Genomic DNA, 23,309 nt, shown 5'->3' on the forward strand with positions numbered 1-23,309 from the left:
GCAAACAAGCTCTCGAGGAGGCTAAATGAATGGAATACGAAGAAGAAAGAACAGAAAAACGACAAGAAATTTCAGAACTAACCTAGGTTGGCCCGAGGAGTGTAGGAAGATGGCAAAAATGATGGAAGTTGACTTGGAGGACGTCTAAGGCCGAGAAGGATGCTAAAGGAAGCTGGAGCTCTCGGAGAAGAGGAGGAGACTGAGAGATTCTCTCAGGCAGAGTGAAACCCCTGAAGAAAGAGGACGTGTTTAAATAGACCCCGAGGTCCGATGCAATAATGATTGCGAATCTTCTCTGACCGACCTACTCTCATTGCGTGTCCCACTCACCATGACAGGCTGCTAAAAATAGCTGACAGCTGACAAAATTATTATTGCACCGTACTTGGAGCCACGCTCTGACGGAAATTTTGAAAAAATCTTTTTGGATCGCCTTGATTTGAAAAGACTCCATCACCAGCGCGTCAAATGCCAAAATATCTGAAAATCACCGAGTGCGAAAATCGAGGGGGGCAACTTTGATCGTGAGAATTTCTCTGTACTTTCTTCATTCGAAACCCAAACTCGAAACTAGGGAGACTAGTGTTGGGTATAAAGTACCCTCCGACCGAAGTTTGTAAAAGGCCGACCCTTCTCGGACTTTTTTGGCTTCCGACCTTGTGTGGCATCTTTTTGAACCCCCTCAACCGTCCAAGCTTTCATAAAACCATCCAGACTTCTCCGACAATGAACTTCTCCATTCATCTACCAGGCCGCTCCAAAGGCTCTCTGGGCTTCACTATCAGCCGATCTTCTACAATGATCAACTATTCTTCGAATCCCTTCCAGACTTCTTCCGACCACGGATGACCCTACTCCGAACTTCTTTCGAACTTCATCAATAGCCGAGCTTCTCCGATAATAAGATTTCTACAGTAACCAGACTCCATTCAAGTTTCTACGATGGTCGACCGCCTTTCGAATTCCACCCGAGCTCCTGCGAGAGCCGAACTTCTACAGCAAGCAGTCTACTCCGAACTCCTACTGCAGGTGGTCTACTTTGGATATCTACTCCAGATCCCGGATGAGCTTCTATAATGAGACAGGCTCCACCGGCCAGGTCACCACTCTGAGCTTCCACGATAATCGATCTTCGACCGAGCCTCTATAATAAGCGGCCTCCTTTCAGTCTTCTGCAAGAACTGGACTCCGTCCGAACTTCCATAGCGGATAGATTCCGGATGAGCTTCTACAACAGACGGGCTCCAGCAGCTGGATTTCTACAACGGTCGATCACCTCCGGTGTCTGCCGAACCTCCCCAGCCTGACTTCCATAGGATCCCCAGACTTCTCCAGCGGGCGAACCTCCCTAACGCCATCCGAAGTCCACCACCAGCCGACCCTCCACCAGATTTTTCATGAAATCGAACTTCTCCGACGGATCATCTTCAGACGAGCTTCCACATCAGGCAAATTTCAGATGGACTTCTCTAGCAATCGGACTCCTATCGGACTTCACCAACAGAAAGTCTCCATCCGAGCTTCTACAGCAGATGACTCCCACCTATAGCATCAGTGCCCGAGGCATCCGACAACAGTAGACTCGACAGCAACCTCAAAAATATCCGAACTTCTCCTAGATCGATGGGAAAGAGAGCCATTCTGCTCCATCAGACATCCCAGTCGAGCTCCAGCTAACAGATCCGAATACTCTGGTAAGTCACGACAACGGACACCACTCCACTCTCCGTAACAAACTTCACGTGGCCCTGAACGGCCCTCTGACGCCACTACTCTCCGTAACAAACTCCACGTGGCCCTGAACGGTCCTCTGACGTCACTACTCTCCGTAACAAACTCCGCGTGATCCTGAACGGCCCACTACCAGGCGGTTACAGACGTCGCTGTCAATCAGTTACGCCCTCCATCTATAAAAAGGGACTCCCAAATACGTTCTTCTCTAAGCTCTAGACTCTATCTCAAAACTCTGCTAAAATTCTCATTCAAGCACTCCATTTCTATTAAAGTAAAGTACTGACTTGAGCATCGGAGGGTCTTGCCGGAGCACCCCCAACTCCGATTTAGACTTCCCTTGCAGGTCCCGACGGCGGTCGCGGTCATCCCAACTCCAGCTTTTCTGGTTTCGGCAGAATTCTGCACCAACACTCATATTTAATTTTTTTTAAAAAAAATATATTTTAAAATCTTATGGTCAGTGAATACTTCATACTATACTCTATAAAGATAATATCTCTAGATTTTGAGAGCGAAATCACAGCAGCTAATTCCAAATCATACGTAGGATAATTCTACTCATAAGATTTTAGTTGTCTATACTTCAAAAAATTTTACTATTAGTAATGGCTAATTGCCATCACTAATAGTGGTTTTACCATCGGTAATAGTATTAGCAATGAAATACCATCGCTAATTGGTAGTCAGAACAATCTTTGTCGCTAATTACCCCTATTAGCGATGAATTTTTTAGTGATCAGTAATAACTGCTAACGACATTTGTGATGGTCAAATTTTATTGCTATTTATTTATTTTATTTTTAAATCAAATTTAAAAAAAAAATAAAAAAATTAGCGATGACATTTTGTCGCTAATGTCGTCTCTAATAAGTGTTAGCATCGGTTCTATTGTCGCTAATACCGTCGATGATAATTAATTTTATTTTTTTAAAAAAATTATAATAATATCTTTTAAAATCTATTTTAATTAATCACAATCAATTATGGTTTCTAACACCTATTATAATTAAAATCCAAAGGTAACATGACAATCATAAATAAAAAATTAATTATATTATATTAAAATATAAATTATATAATTTTATAAGCAATATCAAAAAATATAATACATCAAAATAAAAAAAAAAATCAAATCAGATCCTCCTCGTCATCCTCCTCTTCCTTCGCTCTTCTCTAGTAGCTGGTGAAAGAAAGCTAAATATTCTAGTATCTTGAAATGAAGAAAAATAAAATATTATAAATAAACTTTAATATGGAGGCATATCTTTCAATATGGAGGTATTCCTTTTGATACACTCATTCGATTCTTGAACAGATTATTTCTATATATTTCATTTGATGATATAGAGCTATAGATACCTCCGATCCATCAATTGAATAGTTAGGTTGAACTTTTAGCTCCTAGATCCCCTTCTCTAATTCAAGCCTAAATATGTGAAGCTTTTAAATATAAAAATTTAAAACAAGTAAAAAAATTTACTAATAAAATTATCTGATGTGATGGCTGAAATAATGAGTCCAACTGGTCGCACAACTATGGGTCTCGAAGAATCTCCACAACATATTGCAGATGGCATCTCAGAAGCTCTAAGATCGCTGGCTGAGAAATCTCTGTACGACCACCTCCACGTGTGCATCACTCTAAGTCTGGGACGTCGAGGCCTGTGAGAACATCAAAGAGTATCGAGCCGCTGGAGGGTCGAAGCTGTGGCCAAATCCTATGACCCAGCTCCTACTCACCCCTCCAGTGACCCTGAGCCATCCCTCAAGGTCAAGGAGGGGTTTAGTGGACTAGTCATCGCTGTGCCGTGCAAGAACGTACTCTATATAATCTGCCTACATAGTTCAAACATACATTAGTTCTAATATATATATTAGATATTATAATAATTTAATAAATATAGTTTAAAATTTTTACCATCATTTGTCGCAACCTAAAATCTAAGTAATTACCAGTCCTCCTAGACTTGCGTGTGGCCTCCCACAACCGTAGCTGGCCTGATGGATGACCCAACTACCATGTCTATAATAAGTAAATAATAAAATTAAATTAATTAAAGTATACATATAAGAATTTTTATGATTCTAGTGAAGAGTTTTGGTATAGATTTTTTATCAGTCTATCAGCCACAATATGTGTATTGACGGAGCCGTCTATGTGTATGATCGAATCCTGCTAGATGGTCTGATTCTATCAGACCCTCTATCATCTACTGGAGTACTCTTCGCTGCTTTACTGATCGTAGAGGGCCTCCTATACGTCCGCCTACATTCAGTGATCCCTATAGGACCTCCAGTCCGATGGTGATGAAAAACTGGAATGCTCGATGGTGGACTGTCTGAGGCTGTAGAGGCCATCTCAGAGTCTCTGTGTGACCATCTCATCGAAGGTCGACGGCCAGCCTCCTCATCTTGGGGGATCTCGAATTGATAGTACTTCTGCAAGATAGAATCGAAGTATGTATTAATATGTAGAATACAAATATACCATAAATTTAAAAATTAAATATTTCTGACTTACTCGAAACATCTCCCAGGCTACATCACGAGCTTCATACGGCCAACTAGAGAACTTGTTCACCGACCCCAGCATCAAGCGTCGGATAATGCCGATAACCACAAGAGATACTCCAAGCTCTCTAAACATGTTAAAAAATTAATTTTGAAAAATAAATGTTAACTCTATAGTGGCTAAATTCTAAACATATTAATTGAAGTTGTAGTACTTACGAGCAACTTTGAATGTGAATGAGCTCTTTATCCTCTGACTAAGTCGAAGGTGCCATGAGCCAGATGGATACTCGATCACAACTCTGTCTGGGAGCCAGTCACTACTGTATGTGACTGTGAGGTCAGTGGTGACCTCCTATTATCTAAACCTGAGCACAAAATATCTAATATAAAGAATGTTATATTAGTTAGTAAAGGATAAAATAACATAAATGAGAATATCTAAAGTGTTAGAGTTTACCGCCTGGTATGAGAAGTACAGAATCTTGCGAGCTGGCTGCATGAGAGCTCTCTCCTTGGCTGTGATGACTCCAGCTTCAGAAAGATATGATCTATAATATCTAAAAATAAAAATAACTATGTATCATATTGGAATAACTATGTATTAGAATAAAATAACTATATATCATATTAGATTAATTGTATATTAGAATAAAATAACTATATATCATATTTATTTAACTGTATATCATGATACCTTAACTTTGTATCACGTTTATAAAAGTAACGTGATATTTTGTATACTTGGAGTAGAAAGCAACATTATAATGGTTTGATTAGGAACTATGGTTGATGCAAGTGTTTATCAATCGATGGAGTTTGACTTCTATCTTTATAGCCATGTTGGCATAAAGGTAATACTTTTTTTATACTTCTTCTTCTTTTTTATGCAGACCAATATATTATCATGTACTGCTGGATGAGAATCATTTTTCTGCTGATACATTGTAGATGCTAGCTAATAATCTTATATAACATCTGATCTCTCTGATGGAAGATCGATATCGGTTGGCAGGTCTAAAGATAGGTTTGCTATGATGCGCCATCTGCCGCAGATCAAGGACAATATTAAAAAATATATACAATAATTAAATATAAAATTTTTAGGTTATAGATGCATCAAAGGTTAAATTTTAAGAAAATCCTAAAATCCTAAGGAATCAACTAGGATTTAAACATTAGAACTTAATTATAGAGAAAAAATAGAGAGAAGATTAGGACTCATACTAGTGGAGATCAAAGAGATCCTAGATTGATCAAACCTCTCACAGATGTAATAGATGAAACCTTGATGATGTTGCAGCAAAAAGTTTTTATGGAGAGCGCTCGATGTAGATTGTATGATTATAAAAAGTGCTTCATAGAGGAATCTTGATGAAATCAAAGATTTGTGTGATAGGATTCCATCCATATCTAGAAAAAATCTTCGTATTAAGAGTCAATCCTAAGATATTTTTAAGGACACCTCACATAATTTTTTGCTATTTTGGAGATGGATGACATCCAATATTTTCAGGATGCCTTGCGCCTTTTTTTTACATATTTAGATGGCCATGCCTTATTTCCCTTTTTCTCCACATTTTGAGATGGGTGGCATCGATTTTCTTTTTTTCCACAATGCCTCATTTAGATAGGAGCCATAAGTTCCATATACCTGATGGAGTCCAAATTCCAATAGAATTATTGTAATGACCTATAGAATTATTTGCATTTCTCAAACTATCCATACTGGATAACCAATTGACTAATGTACATAATTTTTCTATCTGTACAAAAATATTTAAATGCATGGATACAGTAGAATATGTACATTAATCAAAAGATGAGTCTATAGTCTCATGCAATGTAAATTTTTTCTAAAATTAATATCTAATTAATTACATAAATTAACATCTAATTATGGGATGCCATAGAATATGCACTCGGCCCTTGTGCGAGGACTGGTTGCCCGGGACACCAACTGGGACCCGAGGCCTAAGTGCGTAGGGCACGCCCCACCTCGTGTTTGCAATGCTACCCGGCACCTTCTATCGACCTCAGCATGCCCCCACAATGAGGGCTGAATGCCTTGGATGCTAGCTGGGATCTGAGGCTCGAGCATGCAGGGCACGCTCCGACTTCGTATTCGCAATATTGACCAGCACTTTCCCTCAGCCTAAGTGCGTAGGACATGTGGGGGCTGGATGTCTTGGATGCCACTTGGGACCAAAGCCTGAGTGCGTAAGGCACGCCCTGACCACATGTTTGCAATGCTGGCCGGCATCTTTTCTCGATCCGAGCACTCTGCATGTCGAGATCCAAGTCCCATACTTCTAACTAATTAATTAATTAATTAAACACCTAACTAATTAATTAAATTAATATCTAATTAATTAGTTTTTTATACTTAAATATACTTAATTAATATAGTTTAAATAAAAAATTAATTTTTAGTGACGGTATTAGCCGTCACTAGTACCATCACTAATACTCACGTAGAAGTCGGACTGCCATGTAGGGACTGAGGCACGGGCTGGCGTGTAGGGACTGAGGCATGAGAGTATGGCTCGAGGGCAGAATGCCGGCTCAAGGATGTGGTCGTCGAGACAAGGGCACGGTGATAAGGCTGTTGGAAAGCAATGTGGGTCGGGGCCGCAGTGTTAGGTCGGCGTGTAGGGGCCATAGGGTTGGGGTCGCAACCTAAGGGTGATGGGACAAGGGCCGTGAGGTCAGGCCGATGGGATCAAGGCGGTGAGGTCGGGGTTGAGGGGGCCACGAGTGTGGTCGAAGCATGAGCTCGGGGCCGCAGGACGTCGGAGCGTAAGGATGAGGGAACTGCTGGGAAGGAGGCATCGAGGAGGGGGGCAATGGGATTGAGATGTAGGGAGATGACTCAAAGACGGGACGCTGGCTCAGGGACGCAGCTGTAGAGATGAGGGCGTAGGGATGGGGCTGTGAGAAGCCGATACGGGTCGGGGCCGTGGGGTCAGGCCAATGGGGTAGGAGCCGTAGGGTTGGGGCCACGGGCTAGGGTCGGTAGGGTAGGAGCCATGGGGTCGGGCTGATGGGGCTAGGGTGGTGAGGTTGGGGCCGATGGGCTCGAGGTGACCGCGAGCATGGCTGAAGCACGGGCTCAAGGCCAAAGGATGCCGGAGCGCAGAGGGGAACCATCAGGAACGAGGCACTAGGGAGGGGAGGAACCATCGAGAAGGAGCCGTCGGTGAGGGGGTATATCTCTAGCAACGGTAATCTTCCATCTCTAAAAACTAATCGCCATTCCTAATACTATTATCAGAAAAAAATATTTTTTTCATAATTTTTTATTAAAATTTTTTAAAATTATTAGTGATGGAAATTTTTTTCATCACTAATAACAGTCGGTAATTAATTAATTTAAATATAATTATAATCAAAAATTTTTTAAAAATTAAATTTATTAGTGATAGCTTTTACCATCGCTAGTAGTTAGAATTCTATTGCTAATAGTATTAGCGATAGTTAATTTTTTGGATCATTTTAATAGTAGTTAAAGACTATTATTAGCAATGAAAAATAAGCCATCACTAATACCATCACAAATATTACAAATTCCTGTAGTGCTAGAAGCATAAGCCATCACTTTACTATATTGTACCAGTATACATCTCAGATCCTTTCTAGAAGCATCACTGTAGATTATGAATCCTTTATTGCCTGAGGGTATAGTGAGAATAGGTATAGAAATCAATCTTTTCTTTAACTCTTGGAAACTTTGCTCACAATCTTTGATCCATTCAAATTTGACTCTCTTTTGAGATAGACAGGTCTAGGGTATTGGTATACTAGACAATCCTTCCATAAATCTCCTATAACAGCCTGCCATTCTCAGAAAGCTACATATTTTTGATATATTTGTTTGGCCTGTTCCACTATACCACAATCTCTATCTTTTTTGGATCCAGAGAGATTCCATCTTTAGATATAATGTGTCCCAAGAATGCTATTTTATCTAACCAAACTTCACACTTCTTCAATTTAGCATAAAGCTTCTTATCTCTTAAAATCTATAATATACATCTCAAGTGTTCCTCATGCTCCACTATATTTTTAGAGTAGATCAATATATCATCAATAAATACGACTTCAAATTGATCTAGAAAAGATTTGAAAATCTATTCATTAAATCCATAAAGGTGGCTAGAGCTTTTGTCAAACCCAATGACATTACTAAGAATTCATAATATCCATAATGAATTTGAAAAGCAATCTTAGATATATCCTCTACTTTAATTTTTATCTGATGATATCCTGATCGAAGATCAATCTTAGAGAAAATCTGAGCACCTTATAATTAATCAAACAAATTTTCTATTCAAAGCAAAGGATATTTATTTCTTATGGTAACTTTATTCAACTCTATAATCAATGTAAAGTCTCATGGTTCCATCTTTCTTTTTCATGAATAATACTAGAGCTCCCCAAGATGACACGCTAGGTCGAATAAAATCTTTGTCCAATAATTCTTGCAACTATCTTTAATTCTTTTAACTCAGCAGGGGCCATCTGGTAGGAGGCTTTGAAAATTTGACTGAAATATGGTATTAGATCAATGACAAACTCAATTTCTCTATCTAGTGGCAATCTTGGAAGATCCTTAGGAAATACATCTGAAAATTCATTCACTATAGGGATATCTTCCTGTCTTGGTTCCTCCTATTGAATATCAATCATTGTAGCTAAGTATCCTTTGCATCCTTTTCTCATCATCCATTTGGCTTGCAAGGCTGAGATTACTCATAGAGGAGTAACTCCTATGCTTCCTATAAAATTAATCCTGGTTTATTCGGAATCTTGAAATTTATGCATTCCTTGTAGTAGTCAATTAAGATATGATAAGTAGCAAGCCAATCCATCCTTAGTATCACATCGAAGTCCCATATATCTAATACTATTAAATCAGCAAGCAACTCACTATTTCCTATTTTAACTTTATCAGATCTGCATATAGTGTCAATACTTATCATACCTTCTACTGGTGTCTCAACACATAATTCAGTCCTCATAAGTTTATATAACATACCATATTTTCTAACAAAAGCAGTGAAAATAAATGAATGTGTGGCATTAGAATCAAATAAAACATAAGCATATATGTCGGATATCACAATAGTACCTATCACCATTGCATTAAAAGCCTGTGCATCTTATTGAGTAAATGCATAAACTCTTCTCTGGGTTTTAGATTTTTGATCTCACTCTTTGTTTTGTCCATCATAGGTTCTCTGGGCAATTTGATTTCCAATCTTTTGTGGGCAGTTAGCAATCTTATGATCTATCTAACCATAGTTAAAGCAAGCATCCAAAATCCAACGACAATCCTTGTCAGTATGATTTCAACCACATTTGGAGCATCGCTCACCATCTGTCCACTGAGTCTTATTATCTTTTGTTCCCTTAGTTGGCTCTGATGCCATATTAATTATCTTGCTCTTAATTTGAGATCGTGAGTCGAGGGTCATGGCAACTGCCGCATACGTATGAAGAACTCTCTTTGTAAGCATCCAAGATATTTCAAACAAATATCAAAACTATATAATGATATTTATTAGAACACTAAATCAAATATTTAAATTTATTAATCAAACTAAATGATGTACAAATTTAAATTTCTTACATCAAATAAAGTTCTACTAAAGATAACAAAAATGTACCTAAGTTTGATGCTGATATTGTTAAGTCTCAACCCTAAAAGCTCTCTCACAAAAATAATGCTCATGTTCATAATTAATTATCTGAATCTTAAAAAAATAAAAAAAGACGTGATGGGCTTGACAGTCCAGTAAGTAATAAATATCTCATCTAGATATTTCAGATATTACTATAAAATATAATATTCGAAATCAATGCTATAAATAAATATAAAACTATATTTCATACTTTCTTAAATAAATCAGATGATTTCAATATTTATATGCATATATAATTATAAATCCGATTCGAACAAAAATACATACAACTCAATAGTCTGAACTACGACTATACTTATCCCTGTGGTAGGGCCAGAACAAAAATAGTGAGCTCAAATAAACTACCAATACATAACCCACATTAGCAGGGTCCAAAATTCAATGCATAATCCCCATTGATAGGATCCAGAGTCCAATGCATAATCTCCATTGGTATCCTTACTGTTCTTCTCTTGCATATCATTTGATCTGGCTCTCTTTCTTTGGTTCTTTTCTCTTTCTGTATATTTTTCATTGATCTCTTTTTTAATTATCAGTGCTTTATTTACTATATCTATATAAGTAGTAAGTTCATATGGCACCACTTGTTTTCAAATTTCTATCCTCTGTCCTATCTTGAATTTATGAATAACTCATTTTTGCTCATCATCCACTAATCTCAGAGCAAATTTAGCTAGCTATGTAAACTTTACTTATATATAGTCATACTTATACCCCTTTGCTTCAGATAAATAAACTCTTGCTCTTTTTAGGTTCTTACAATCCGAGAAAAGTATTGATCGTAGAATACAATTTGGAACCTCTCCCAGATGAGTAGTTTTCCATCTTGTTCATATTTTTGCTGTAGTCACTACCACCAGTTGAACGCCTCTCCTTATAGTAGATAGGCTGTATATCGAATCTTTTCGTCATCACAGCACTCCTGGATGGTGAATGCTTTCTCCATCATCATTATCTAATTGTCGACTTCCAAAGATTTAGTAGTTCCCTTGAAGGCTAGATGAGCTAGCTTTTTGAATTTCGTGATGTTGTTTCACTGCACCTGTTGCTCTACATATCCATGCTGCTGTGGTAGATGCTAATGTTATTGTGCATTTTATTGCATTTATTATTGTTCAAGCAATTACTATTATATTTGTTACTGATCTGCATCATCCCAACTAGGGTTTGCATTAATTGAATTATGTTCGATTCTTGATATGCCATTGAAGGAGTTCTAGAATGATTAACGACTCCCTCATGCTGAGAGGTGCCACTAATCAGTTGGGGAGTGCTACCATCCCGTGGTTCCGATGTCTCCCTTGTGCCTCCTTGAGTAGTCCTTGCGATTCGACAAAAGGGCATGATAACCTATATATGGTAGCGAATCCTCATTAAGTTCATTTATCTACTTGTTATGATGGATGATTATACTCATAATTTTAGAATCCTAATATTCCTGATATCTATTCACCTACACTCAACTCATACATTCTATGTGTCATATCTATCTACTTATGGTCTGATATCATATTAATTGTCACGCCTCCAATCCGAGATCGTGAGTCGAAGATCATGGCAACCACCACATACTTATGAAGAACTCTCTTTATAAGCATGCAAGGTATTTTAAATAGATATCAAAACTATATAGTGTTATTTATTAAAATACTAAAATTAAAGATTTAAATTTATTAATTAACCAAACAATGTCCAAATTCAAATGTCTTACATCAAATAAAATTTTACTAAAAATAACAAAAATATATCTAAGTTCAATGAAGCTGATAGTGCCAAGTCACACCTTTAAAAGCTCTCTTCCAAAAATAATACCCACATTCATAATTACTTATCTGAATTTTAAAAAAAAAAGAGAGAGGTGATGAGCTCAACAATTCAGTAAGTAATAAATATCTTATCTAAATATTTCAGATATTACTATAAAATAGAATATTTAAAATTAATATCATAAATAAATATAAAAATATATTTTATATTTTTTTAAATAAATCAAATAATTTCAATATTCATATGCATGCATAATCATAAATCCAATTTGAACAAAAATATATATAACTCAAAAGTCTAAGCTACGACTGTACTTATCTCTATGGTAGGGTCAGAATAGAAATAGTGAGCTCGAATAGAGTACCAATGCATAACCTCCATTCGCAGGTCCAGAATCCAATGCACAATTCTCATTGGTAGGATCTAGAACATAGTTAAGCTAAGAGCATGAAATCTGATCTATATCAAAGCACTTTTGTAAAATAACACCTATATCACAATTTCATATATATTTCATAATCAATCCATAAATCACAGTATTCCAAAAATTTCAAATTTTTAAATCATTTTTCATTCAAAATATGATTTCATGAATCATGCATAATTTAGAAGCTAACTATTTATTTTTAAAATAAATTATAAAATATTTCAAAAAGATAGTTTCCTACTTACCTCTCACAGAATACTGAAGGAACAAATCGATTAATCTTAAAAAGATTCTTCAAAACCTATTTTTCAAAATTATATTTTTATATTACTTATAATTCATAACTAAATTATAATAAAATCTCAAATCAAAACTCCACTTAAGATCAGATTAGAAATTGGATGTATTTTTCGCATTAAATTTCTAAAATAAGATCAAATTAATCATGAAAGATAGGTCTCTAATTTCATAAATCCAAGAAAAGTGAGAGAGACAACAAGCATGGTAGAGAGAATACTGAAGAGAGAGAGAGAGAGAGATAAATCTAGAGAGAGACTATAGAGAGAGAAAATAGAGAGAGAAAAAATAGAGAGAAAAGAGAGAAAAATGTAGAGAGAAGAAATAATTTTTTATTTTTTTTCTTTTTTCTATTCTTTTCTTTTTTTTCTTAGAGAACAGAGGACTTAGTCCTCCTTCCTCTTCTACTAAACAAGGAACTCTCTTTCCTTGTTCCAAATCAAAGAAGCCTCTTCCCCCTCCGATTGGCAACCCTCATGGCTAGAAGAGCAATCCCCGACAGTGACAATCGACCTAGTCCGGTGACCGGCGATGGTCTATGATGACAGAAATCAAAGACAAAACACAAAACTGGGGATTCAGAAAAATAATGATTTTCAAGGGATTTTGGATTGAAAAATTCAGCAAAAATTTAAGATTAAAACCTATGACAGATTGAGGGCATGTGATGGAAGAGATTTACCTGATTAAGATGAAATTTGATCTGATTTTCAGCAGCCAAAGTAAGATCATATCCATCGGATGAAAGGAGGGAAGAAAACCAATGATTAATCTATGATTTTTTGTAAGGAAAAATCCAAGAGATTGAGGCCTTTAAATAGACCTCTAATGGCAAGAATTTAGAGTTCGATTGAGTCTCTGTTTTCCTAATATCTTTAGGATTTTGGATCGAAGGAGTTAGCTTCCATGCGACCCTGCCCCTTCCACAGTAATTTTCAATATGTGCAACGCACATGTTGGTCCTTTTTTTTAATTTGTTGATTAAGTGGGTTTTGTTTTAAAATTTTGGATATTATAGGATGGAGAACGAAGAAGTCAGAGCTCTATGGAAGAGCTGAATTCCAGTGCATATGGAGTCCATCTCCGGAAGAAGGCATACAAATTCGATCTTCCTTGCAAGATAGGTGTTCATTTACTTAAAGAGTTCCAAAAAAAGATTTTATAGATGAAGGTAAGTATTGTCGCCTTCAGGGGCATGCACCATCCATCAGATAATAACTGCACGTATGTCTTGAGGTTGTTGAGATCATGGATCTCGTTAGTGGAGGAAAGAGTGAAGCACTGAGTGGTTAGATTGCTTGTCATCTTGCAGATAGAACTCCACCAGCATGGTAGTAAAAGAACATGTGGTAGAGGCTTGAATAACATACCAAATGTGATGCTTGGTACATGCAGGTAATATTGCCAATATATTGATCACTATGTTTGTTACGCACAGGTAATGTTGTAGTAGAATTATCAAAAATCTTGATTGACATGTTTGGTATGACAATCATATTACTAGTAATGTGAAATAAAATTTCTAAAATACCTTCAGTAATTTGAGTTGGGAGTGTGGTAGTACTATGGGTGTGGTAGTGGCATGGAGAAGCGGTGAGTTAGGGGTTGCGGAGAACCATAGGCAGAGGGGAGGGGTAGGTGGCGGGCACGCACAGAGGAGCCATGGGGATGGTGGGGACGAGCGCAGAGGAGCCGCAGGGGTGTGTGGATCGGAGGGTGTGGGGAACCACAAGCACCTGAGGGGGGAGGGGGAGGGGGCGGGCATGCACAAAGGAGCCATAGGGGTGGTGAGGATGAGCATTGAGGAGCCATGAGAGAGTGGTGGAGGATGAGGGTGGAGGTGTCATGAGCAGGCAAGGGGCAGAGGAGCCGCAAGTTGTGGGGGGGGGAGAGGAGCTGTGGGTAGACGTATGGAGATGGAGGAGCTATGGGTACGGGATGCGTGCGGAGGAGCCGCAGATGGCGCTGAAGGAAGGGTTGGGGAAGAGAGAGGAGGGTTGGGTGACGAATTGTGTGCAATTTTTTTGAGGGATAACTTTATCTAAATTTTTTATTGCAATATTGCCAATGAAGTAGTAATCTAGATAGCCATCCCTTCACAAGGCTATCTAGTTTGCCTTATGAGAAGTTATGTAGATTATCAAGATAATTTGGATTGCCATCCAAAAAATATACCAAATATAGCAATTCAGTGGGTCCACTTTAAATTGCCAGTAATTTGGATAGATTGACAGCTACCAAATGTAACCTTAAGTCAATGCTTGATAGACGTTGCTCTATTCACACCAATTTTGATCACGTCCAGAAGTTGCATAGGGTTTAATCTAGATAACTTAATATTGATCTAAAAAAATTTAGCATATCTCAGATATGCATATTGATCATTAATTGTATGAGCACAAAGTAAGGTATGATTATGTGTTTCCTGGAAGGTTAGTGGGAGTGCACAGCAATGTATTATTGTCCCATCCCCAACTGACGTTGCAAGCCAGGAATGTAGCAACCGATACATGTTGAAAAGATCCAAAAATTCCAATATTTGTAATAAAACCTAAGAAAAGTTTTGGATCTTCTTATTCTTAAATTACCTAGCGCATATTCTAATATTTGCATTGAGCTTATTGTCCCTCTCAAAACTATTGCATGAGCCAATTACCATATGTTAGATCTTATCTGAACTTAGTTATCGTTGGACTCTCTTGGCAATTCAATTAGATAGTTCTAGACAAACTTTTATTTTAGGAAGATTAACTTTATGATTTAATGAATTCGAAGATCCCAAATCAACTCGCTTTTGAGCATTTCTCGGTAACCATCTAGAAGATCCAAAATTTCTCTTTATGATTTATCCCAAATCAATTGTTATACTCAGTATTATATTTCACTGGTTATTTCACCGATGGTAGCAAGAAATCCTCGGTCAAATCACAAACCTAAATTTTGTTTTTAAAAATTGAGAGTAACAATGTAAGAGAAATCTAGTAATTTAATTCAAACAGGATAACCTAAATTTATTAGAAATTCCAATTGAGTCGCATGCTTTACGCCAATTTTTTCTTTTCCAAATCCTCCTTCAAAAGGTTCATCAAATACTTATAAATTACTAAACTATCAAGAAATAAAGAGATCAATCTACTTCAACTCAAAAGACTAAGAAACGTCAAATAGAGAAGAAAACTAAGAGCTCTTCCTGATCACGACATCTCCTCTTCCAATTCATCCAATTTCGAATCTTAACCATACAATTTTTTGCTTGATTTTCTGATACTTTAAAATTCATTCTTAGCCTGCACATTAAGCTAATTTATCTTAATATACCAATTTTGCAAGCAGTTTACATCCATGATCACTTCTAGGTTCCCAAAGCCACTTAAATAACCAGTGAATACATAGTTAAAAACAGCATAACTTAATAACAGAACATGAATTCCCAGATACATTAATTATGTAACCTCGGTTGTACTCATTCTAGGCCTAGCCTTCGTATACTGAATATGCCTTACAAATACAATAGCCATTGAAGAGACTAAACCAAGCATGCTACAATAATGATGAAAATCAGACTCAAGCAGGATGATGAAGCACAGACTCCTGGAAAGCAGGATGAGAATATTGTTTGCTAACCGCCAGAACAATAAGATTCAATGCAGCCACGCTATGTTGAGGATGACAGCCACCACGGCTGGTCAGTTTTTGTAGTAATCTAGAATAGTATAGACTGATTGGAGAATAGTGAGCCCAAGGAGAAGGACAGCTGCTACTAATGAAATGATCGCCCATGGATTTTTGAAATAGTCATGCACAGCTTTGGCACGCCACCTAGGCCATCTCGACTGGCAATAAGCATTCAAATCTTTGTACACATCCTTAAGGTGGCTATCTGAATTGCAAACAACACCATTGCCAAGTTTGTTGAAGAGAGATGCAATGTCCTCGTCAGCACCAAGACATCGGTGAATGATCCCTTTTCGGTGGAGCAATTCCACATCTCTTGGGGTGTTGATGATGTCATCCACGAACAAGGTATGATGAGTAACGTCCATCCCATGTCTACGGCAACATTGCTCCAAAGCGATGAGGTTTGCGAAAATCAAGTTTGTTGCATCATCAATCTCAAGGGCCGGGATTTCCAGCACCCCGTTACAGAATGAAATGTCGAGAAAGCTTGGTGTCTTTCTCACCTTGATCTTCACTCCAGCCTCTGTAAGTTCAGTTGTGGTGGGGACAGTCGATGGGGGTGTTTCTGAAAGCGAGGAATTGGTACACCATGGCAATACCTTGGAGAGACAATTCCCACTCGCGTTCCCCAACCTTGGAATACTCGAGATCCATTTGTGGAACAAGTGGAGTAAATGATCCACATCCCCGAAGCCCTGGGAGGGCAGCTGCGGGTGCTGATTTTTCAAATGCCGTGGCTGTGGGAGAAAACCAATGAACAGGGAGATGGCGGCCTTTTGAAGGCGGGAGCTATTCCACCGTGACATCCTCAGCGCATCAAGAAGATGAACGATAACGAAATAAGGAATTTGATTTTCGAGCAGCAGCAAGTCAGCAACGATGAAATTTCGGAACCACACGTTATCCCATAACAGCGATTTGAGCTCCTCCTCTTGCAGAATCTTGTCACGGATCCCAATAAATAAATGGACGATGAAACATCCATCAAGCAGCAGCATCTCCACAAACTGATCGCTATCCAAGTCGATCACCTCCGAGTAGCAGTCCCGGGCCTGTTTCTCCAAATCCTTCATCTTTCTTAGGCCCTCGTTCTTGCTCCCGTCCGGAACTTTGGAGAGATAGTTGTGTAGTAGCCGCCACTTGAGCTGCTCCATGGCCTTCAAGTCCTCGGACTTGCCACGATGGTAGGGGCCGATGGAGACCAGTTTGGGCTCGTAGGCACTCTGATTGCCGCATCGCATGATCGGCGGGACTCTGAAGATGGTTGGCTTGGCTGGGGATTTTCTCGGCAACGACATTCCCGCTCTAAGTTTGATAGATTCCAACCATGGTGTATTGATCTCCAAGGCGACCTGTTCGTCGGCTTCTGTCGGTGGTCTTCTTTCATCCATTCTTCGTTTTTTTTATCTCCTCTCCCCACTCAAGTGCCAGGGAACTCTTTGGGCAATGCGGTGGCCGCGGAGGAGGACCCTAACATCCTTTAAGTAGGTGAAGTTGCGGATAAACTTGATGCCAATCAGTCAACATAATTATAGTGTAAATATTTAATACAACAGGTGACAACTAAAAATATTAAAAAAAGACTTATATGATGGTAAGATTAGTCTACGGAGTGAAGGTGATTGTGGTACAAATATTTAATACAATAAGTGACAACTAAAAATACTAAAAAATGACTAGTGTGCGTAGGTGGTGGGACCAACCTACAGGTTCTGACATGATTTATCACTAGAGTGTGATTGATGGATGTATTATTTATTTTTAATTAATATTCAAGTCTCTGTCACGTGGAGCTGCTCCATTTCTCGGTAGGATCCGGATCGGATCAAAAATAAATTTAAATTAAATTTAAAAAATAATAAATTTTATATTTAAATTTAAATCTGATCTGATTTATTTTAAATTGAGTTGAAAATTCAATCTAAAAACAATCCGACCCGATGGATCGCGAGCCGATCCAAGCATAATTTCAATCCTATTTGGAGGGAGAGCTAACTCCGATGGTAGCTTAAAATTGTCTACATGGCACACAACGACTGAGACTGCAAATAGTCATTAGCCCCAATCTCATGGGTCAAGTAAACCATGCATGGACTTTCATGGTTTGATTAGTCATTATCTTTGTGGAATATGTCTACCATGCCAGGCTGTTAGAACGGTGGGACCGTGGGGCTTGGACTTGTCTCAGTCGCGACGACCAGAACTATTCAAGCACATGTGCTGTGCTGGTGACGTGATTCAGACGGAGCATGGTTAATTTATAAAGAAATCCTTCCCTTGCTATCAGTTTTTTATCGGTTTTACAACACCTTCCAAGTGCCTGGAACAATATTTTGGCTGGAGTCATAGTTCGGTTTGTTCTTTGGTTGCCACCAGCGATAAAGGGCCCCAGCAAGCTCTTAATAAATTTTTTTTTGATTGAAGCTCATGGTAAAATTAAGTGACAAATTTTTTTGTGAGTTATAGGGCCTAATCATTTGAATAATTAAAAATTCTCATATTTGTGGGAAGTACGAACCCCAATGCTATAAGAATAATCAATTGAAAGATTGAAGAAGAGATAAATTTGGTCTAATTGTAGAAAGAATATTTAAAATTAGATTTATTTTTTCTTAAGAGTATATATATTAAGTCTTGGTCAAGAAGCCAGGCTAATCATTCAAGGCATTAACTATCAAAAAATAAAAAAATATAAATTATAAATCACACATGAATTTGCACAAGCCTTGGCACAATTTATGACTAGATCATGGATTATGCATATTTTATTAATATATTTTTGACCAAAAAAGCTTATTTAAATAAATAACAGAAAATACTAAATAAAAAATTCAAATATTTGATTTCTATTTCATTATAAACAAAATATTTGTGTAAATAATTAATAAAAGAAATAGAGTATTGGTCAATATTTTATTATCTAGAGTCACTAAATGAGCACAATTGTTGTACATTATCAAAAAATATTAACCAAAGACAATATGTGGGTTGGGTTAGCTCCTACACTATTTTAAATTAAAAATAAACTAGCTTAAAATCTCATGTGATGCATGGTATGTAATTATTTTTTTAAATAATATTTTTATAAATTAAAAATTTAACATAATATAAAAGTCATCATAGATGATATCAAATGTTCTAAATAAAAATATAAATTTAGATTGTTTAAATAACATAATAGTAAAAAGTAACATAATCATTTCTGTCATTTGTTGATAGGGAAATCATTCTTTGAATCAATATTTTCAGCATCAGTTGTTTCGAAATTCTCATCATTAAGTAGAGTACGACCATCTATTTGCATCCCACGCACATCTCTTTTCTTCATAGTCATATCAATAACAAAAATTTCATTTTTCATCTACTTCAATATGCAAAAAAGAGATTTACTTATCAATTATTAGAATAAAATATATAAATATAATCATCAATACGTAAAAGAATAAAAATATATCACTCACAATGGATTTTTCTTGTCTTCTGATTTGTTGCATGTATCATTCGAAACTATTTTAAGAACAGTATAGCTTAGTCTTCCTTCTTTGAGATTGTATTCATTAATTTTAATTTAGAAGATATAATTTTTTTCTATAATTTTTTTGATTTCTAAGGGAACAATGGAATTATCATCTTTCTGCACCAAAAAAAATACATAATTTGATATCATTAAGTAATTTATTGGATGAATAAAATATAAAATATATACTATATATACCTTATCCATACATAATTCTTTAGCTAATTTGCTGATTAATCGTTGAGCAACTTTATCGAAAAAGATAAATGATGCAAATTTGTTATAATCCTTCACATAAAATTATAATCGGTATCTAAATAATCCCATCGACCCCATGTAATATATATTTTTTTCCATCGGGAGTCTTCCTCCTTTTCTCACATGCACATCGGGAGTTTTGTTCGATAAGGCTCTTCTTCGGGTGTTGGAAAAAAAACCAAATGAAAACTAGCTCCAATCCTTCCATTGTTTCATTCTACGTGGTAAAAAAAAATTTTTCCCAAATGTCAAACGGAAACAAACCAATGCGGAAGCTCTGTTTTGAGACCACCTTGCCATCAGGAAGCTCCTGCTTGTCTCTCTCCTTAGCCCCCTCTTTGCCACCATGGACCCCCTCCCCCCCGCATCTCCCTCCTTGCTTCCCGTGCCTACCTCTCCCTCCTTGTCTCTCCCTCTGCTCCCCTATACACCCTCTTCACCCCCGTCCCCTTCATCTCCCTCCTCTACTTCCTCCGCCACCTTCAAGCCCATTTCCTCCACCTCCCTTGCTACCATCCAGCAAGCCGACACCGCCCACGACCATCAAAAGACAGGCCAGAAGTGGAAGGCCGGTCACCCCCACGATATCATCAGTTCATCGATAGACCAACAATCAGATGCCAAAGACTTGTAACCCCAAGTTCTCCGTCGCAACCCCAAATGATTGGAATGCTGCCATCTGCAGCCTCACCACTAGCCCCGACCCCATCTCTGCCCTCCTCGTCTTCACCCATGAAATGCTCCTCCTCTCCCCCCTTGCCCTGACACCCTCATCCTCTCCTTCATCATCTGCACCACTGCCCGCCTTTCCACCCTCCACCCCACCCGCCAGCTCCACTCCCTCCTCCTTTGCCTTGACCTCACCGTCGATGTCCGCCTCACCACCACCCTCCTCGATGCCAATGCCAAGGCCCCGACCTCCCCTCCACCCACCAGATCTTCTCTGAGATGCCCCTCTTTGACATTGCCACCTAGAATGCCCTCATCTCAAGCCTCGCCCTCTCCAATTGACCGTCCAACACCCTCGCCATCTTCCACCACCTCTCTTCCTTTCTCAATCCCTCCGACCCCACCCCCAATGATGGCACCATCGTCACTGTCCTCTCTGCCTATGCCTAGCTCGGCCCCCTCGGCTGGGAGTCTTCCTCCTCCTTTCTTCATATGGCTTCACTCCACGTGGCGAAAGACTTTTTATCCACATGTCAAATAGAGACAAACCAATGCGGATTCTTTATTTTAATATATATATATGATTTATATAATATATAATAAATAAATATTAAAAAATTCTATCCATACTATCTTTTAATTATTTTTTCTATAATATCCTATGGCCACTGAAGAGGTTACGAATCCAACTGACATGGTAGTGTATTATTGTCCCATTAAAATTTTGTTAATCATATTCTGATGTAGGAGGGAGGGCATTATTAGTTTTATATTGATTATGAGTTAAGAGAAACTGGCTTATATGAAGAAACAACTCTTCTTATGTGAGGCATCTTTTGAAAGATAAAATCGTAAGGCCCATAGATTAGAGTAGGCAATATCTCATGTAAAGAGCCATGAGCCTTGGTTGCAACAGTAGTGAGCTAGGTAGGAGACTACTCTTGTGACTGTGGGACACCTCCCCCCTACACACACTTCTCCTTGATTGGGTGAGGGGGCGATTGTGGTAAAAAGGAGGTGCGGCAAGGGCTTATGGGTCATCATGTGATATATTATTTGCTCTGGCCCATGAGCCTTACGGTTGTGTTCTTCAAATTTTAATCTAAAAGATACCTCATATAGAAAGGATAGTCCTTTTCTATATAAGCCAGAATCTCTTTTTACTCACAATTAATGCTGGGCTAATAATGCCCTCTCCTCTATACTATAACATAGTCCTAATCAAAGGAGAGTCTGTGTATGGATGAGAGGTGTCCTCTTTTTTATTTTTACCATGGCTTTCCAATAATGAGAGAATTTATATACAGATAAGAGGAGCCCCACAATCATAGGGGTGGTCCCTTTTCTGATGCGCCACTGTTGCAGCCAAGGGTTCTTGACTTAGCATATGAGATATTATCTACTTTGGCTTGTGGGCCTTAGAATTTTGCCCTTTAGAAAGTGTCTCACAGAGAAGAGATTGTCTCATTCTATATAAGCTAGACTCTCTCTTGACTTACAACCGTTGTGGAGACTAAAAATGCAATCCTCCCACAACATTAGCCTCCTAGTCAAGGGGGAGTATGTGTGCATGGGCAGAAGGCAGCTCCCACAAACGGTGTCAATGTTGCGGCCAAGAACTCATGGCTCGGATGAGTCAGTCTCTTCTCCCACATGCATGAGGTATCCTCCTTATTTTTATCACAACCCTCCAATAAAGGAGAAGTCTGTATACGGACGAAAGGTGCCCTCCTTATTTTCTATAAAATGTGTACGAGCGAGATGAATCCTACAGTTGTAGATGTGGTCCTCTTCCTAGTGCGTCCTATTGTGGTAAAGAGCTCATGGCTCGGTATGTGAGGTATTATCCACTGTAACCCATGAGCCTCCAGTTTTGCCCTTCAAAAAAATACCTCACGGGAGAGAGAAGGTCCCATTCTATGCAAGCAAGATTTTTTCTTGACTCACAATCAATGTAGGATTAAAGATGCCATACTCCCATGATAAATAGGATCCTGGCCAATAATTGACCCTTCAATCTCAAGACAAAGTTTTGTAACCGATGCCTGTAAGACGTGGCAGCATATGCCTCTCTCATGGGACCATCCATCTCCAGGTTATCCACTCACTTAGATTAACTTTAATTATTATAATTGAGTGGTTCCCTCCATAGCTTTTGAAAGTTCTTACCTTTTGACGGTTCCTAATGTCCTTGACTCCTGTTGGGGGGAAATTCGCACAGACCGAAAATGTGAAGAAGCCCAAGACCCAAAACAGTCAGGGCCAATTCTTGGAAGGGTGAAGGCATGGCCAGCTCATGCTCAGCCTCTGTCTAAATAAAACTGCCGCTCACATTGCCTAGGTGGAATCCGACATCGAGGATTCATCGATATAACTTGATGAGTCTTATTCGAAATCATCGGTGGACTCCTAATGGCTTACCTGTTGGTACCAATTCTCGGGGCTATATAGCTATGAACGATGCAGAACGACCAGGCATCTCTACATAGCTGATAAGTGGTATATTTTTACATTTATTGAAGGTATTTTTGATAATTTATGGTGCTAACATCTTCTTAAAAACCCTAATTTCATGAATTTATTAAATTTTTCTAAAAAATAAGTGATTTTAAAAAAAATATGAAATTAGATATATTTATAAAAAATAGATGTTAATTTAATTAAGCAATTTAAGCACCAAAATAAAAAAAAATTGAAAAATTTAATGTATATTTTTTTTAATTTTTCAGGTAAAAATCAGAGCGAA

The 23,309-nt window shown here is 38.1% G+C and overlaps 1 protein-coding gene across 1 annotated transcript; it reads right to left on the minus strand.

Moving 5' to 3' along the window:
- Window positions 1-15,850: 15,850 nt before the first annotated feature.
- On the minus strand, window positions 15,851-17,582 carry LOC105034091 (UPF0481 protein At3g47200-like). Its single transcript, XM_073253664.1, has one exon. It carries the CDS (start codon window positions 17,508-17,510, stop codon window positions 16,128-16,130), a length of 1,383 nt encoding a protein of 460 aa, XP_073109765.1. The 5' UTR covers window positions 17,511-17,582; the 3' UTR covers window positions 15,851-16,127.
- Window positions 17,583-23,309: the final 5,727 nt, after the last annotated feature.

Source organism: Elaeis guineensis, chromosome 3 (genome assembly GCF_000442705.2).
Source record: "Elaeis guineensis isolate ETL-2024a chromosome 3, EG11, whole genome shotgun sequence".
NCBI lineage: Eukaryota > Viridiplantae > Streptophyta > Magnoliopsida > Arecales > Arecaceae > Elaeis > Elaeis guineensis.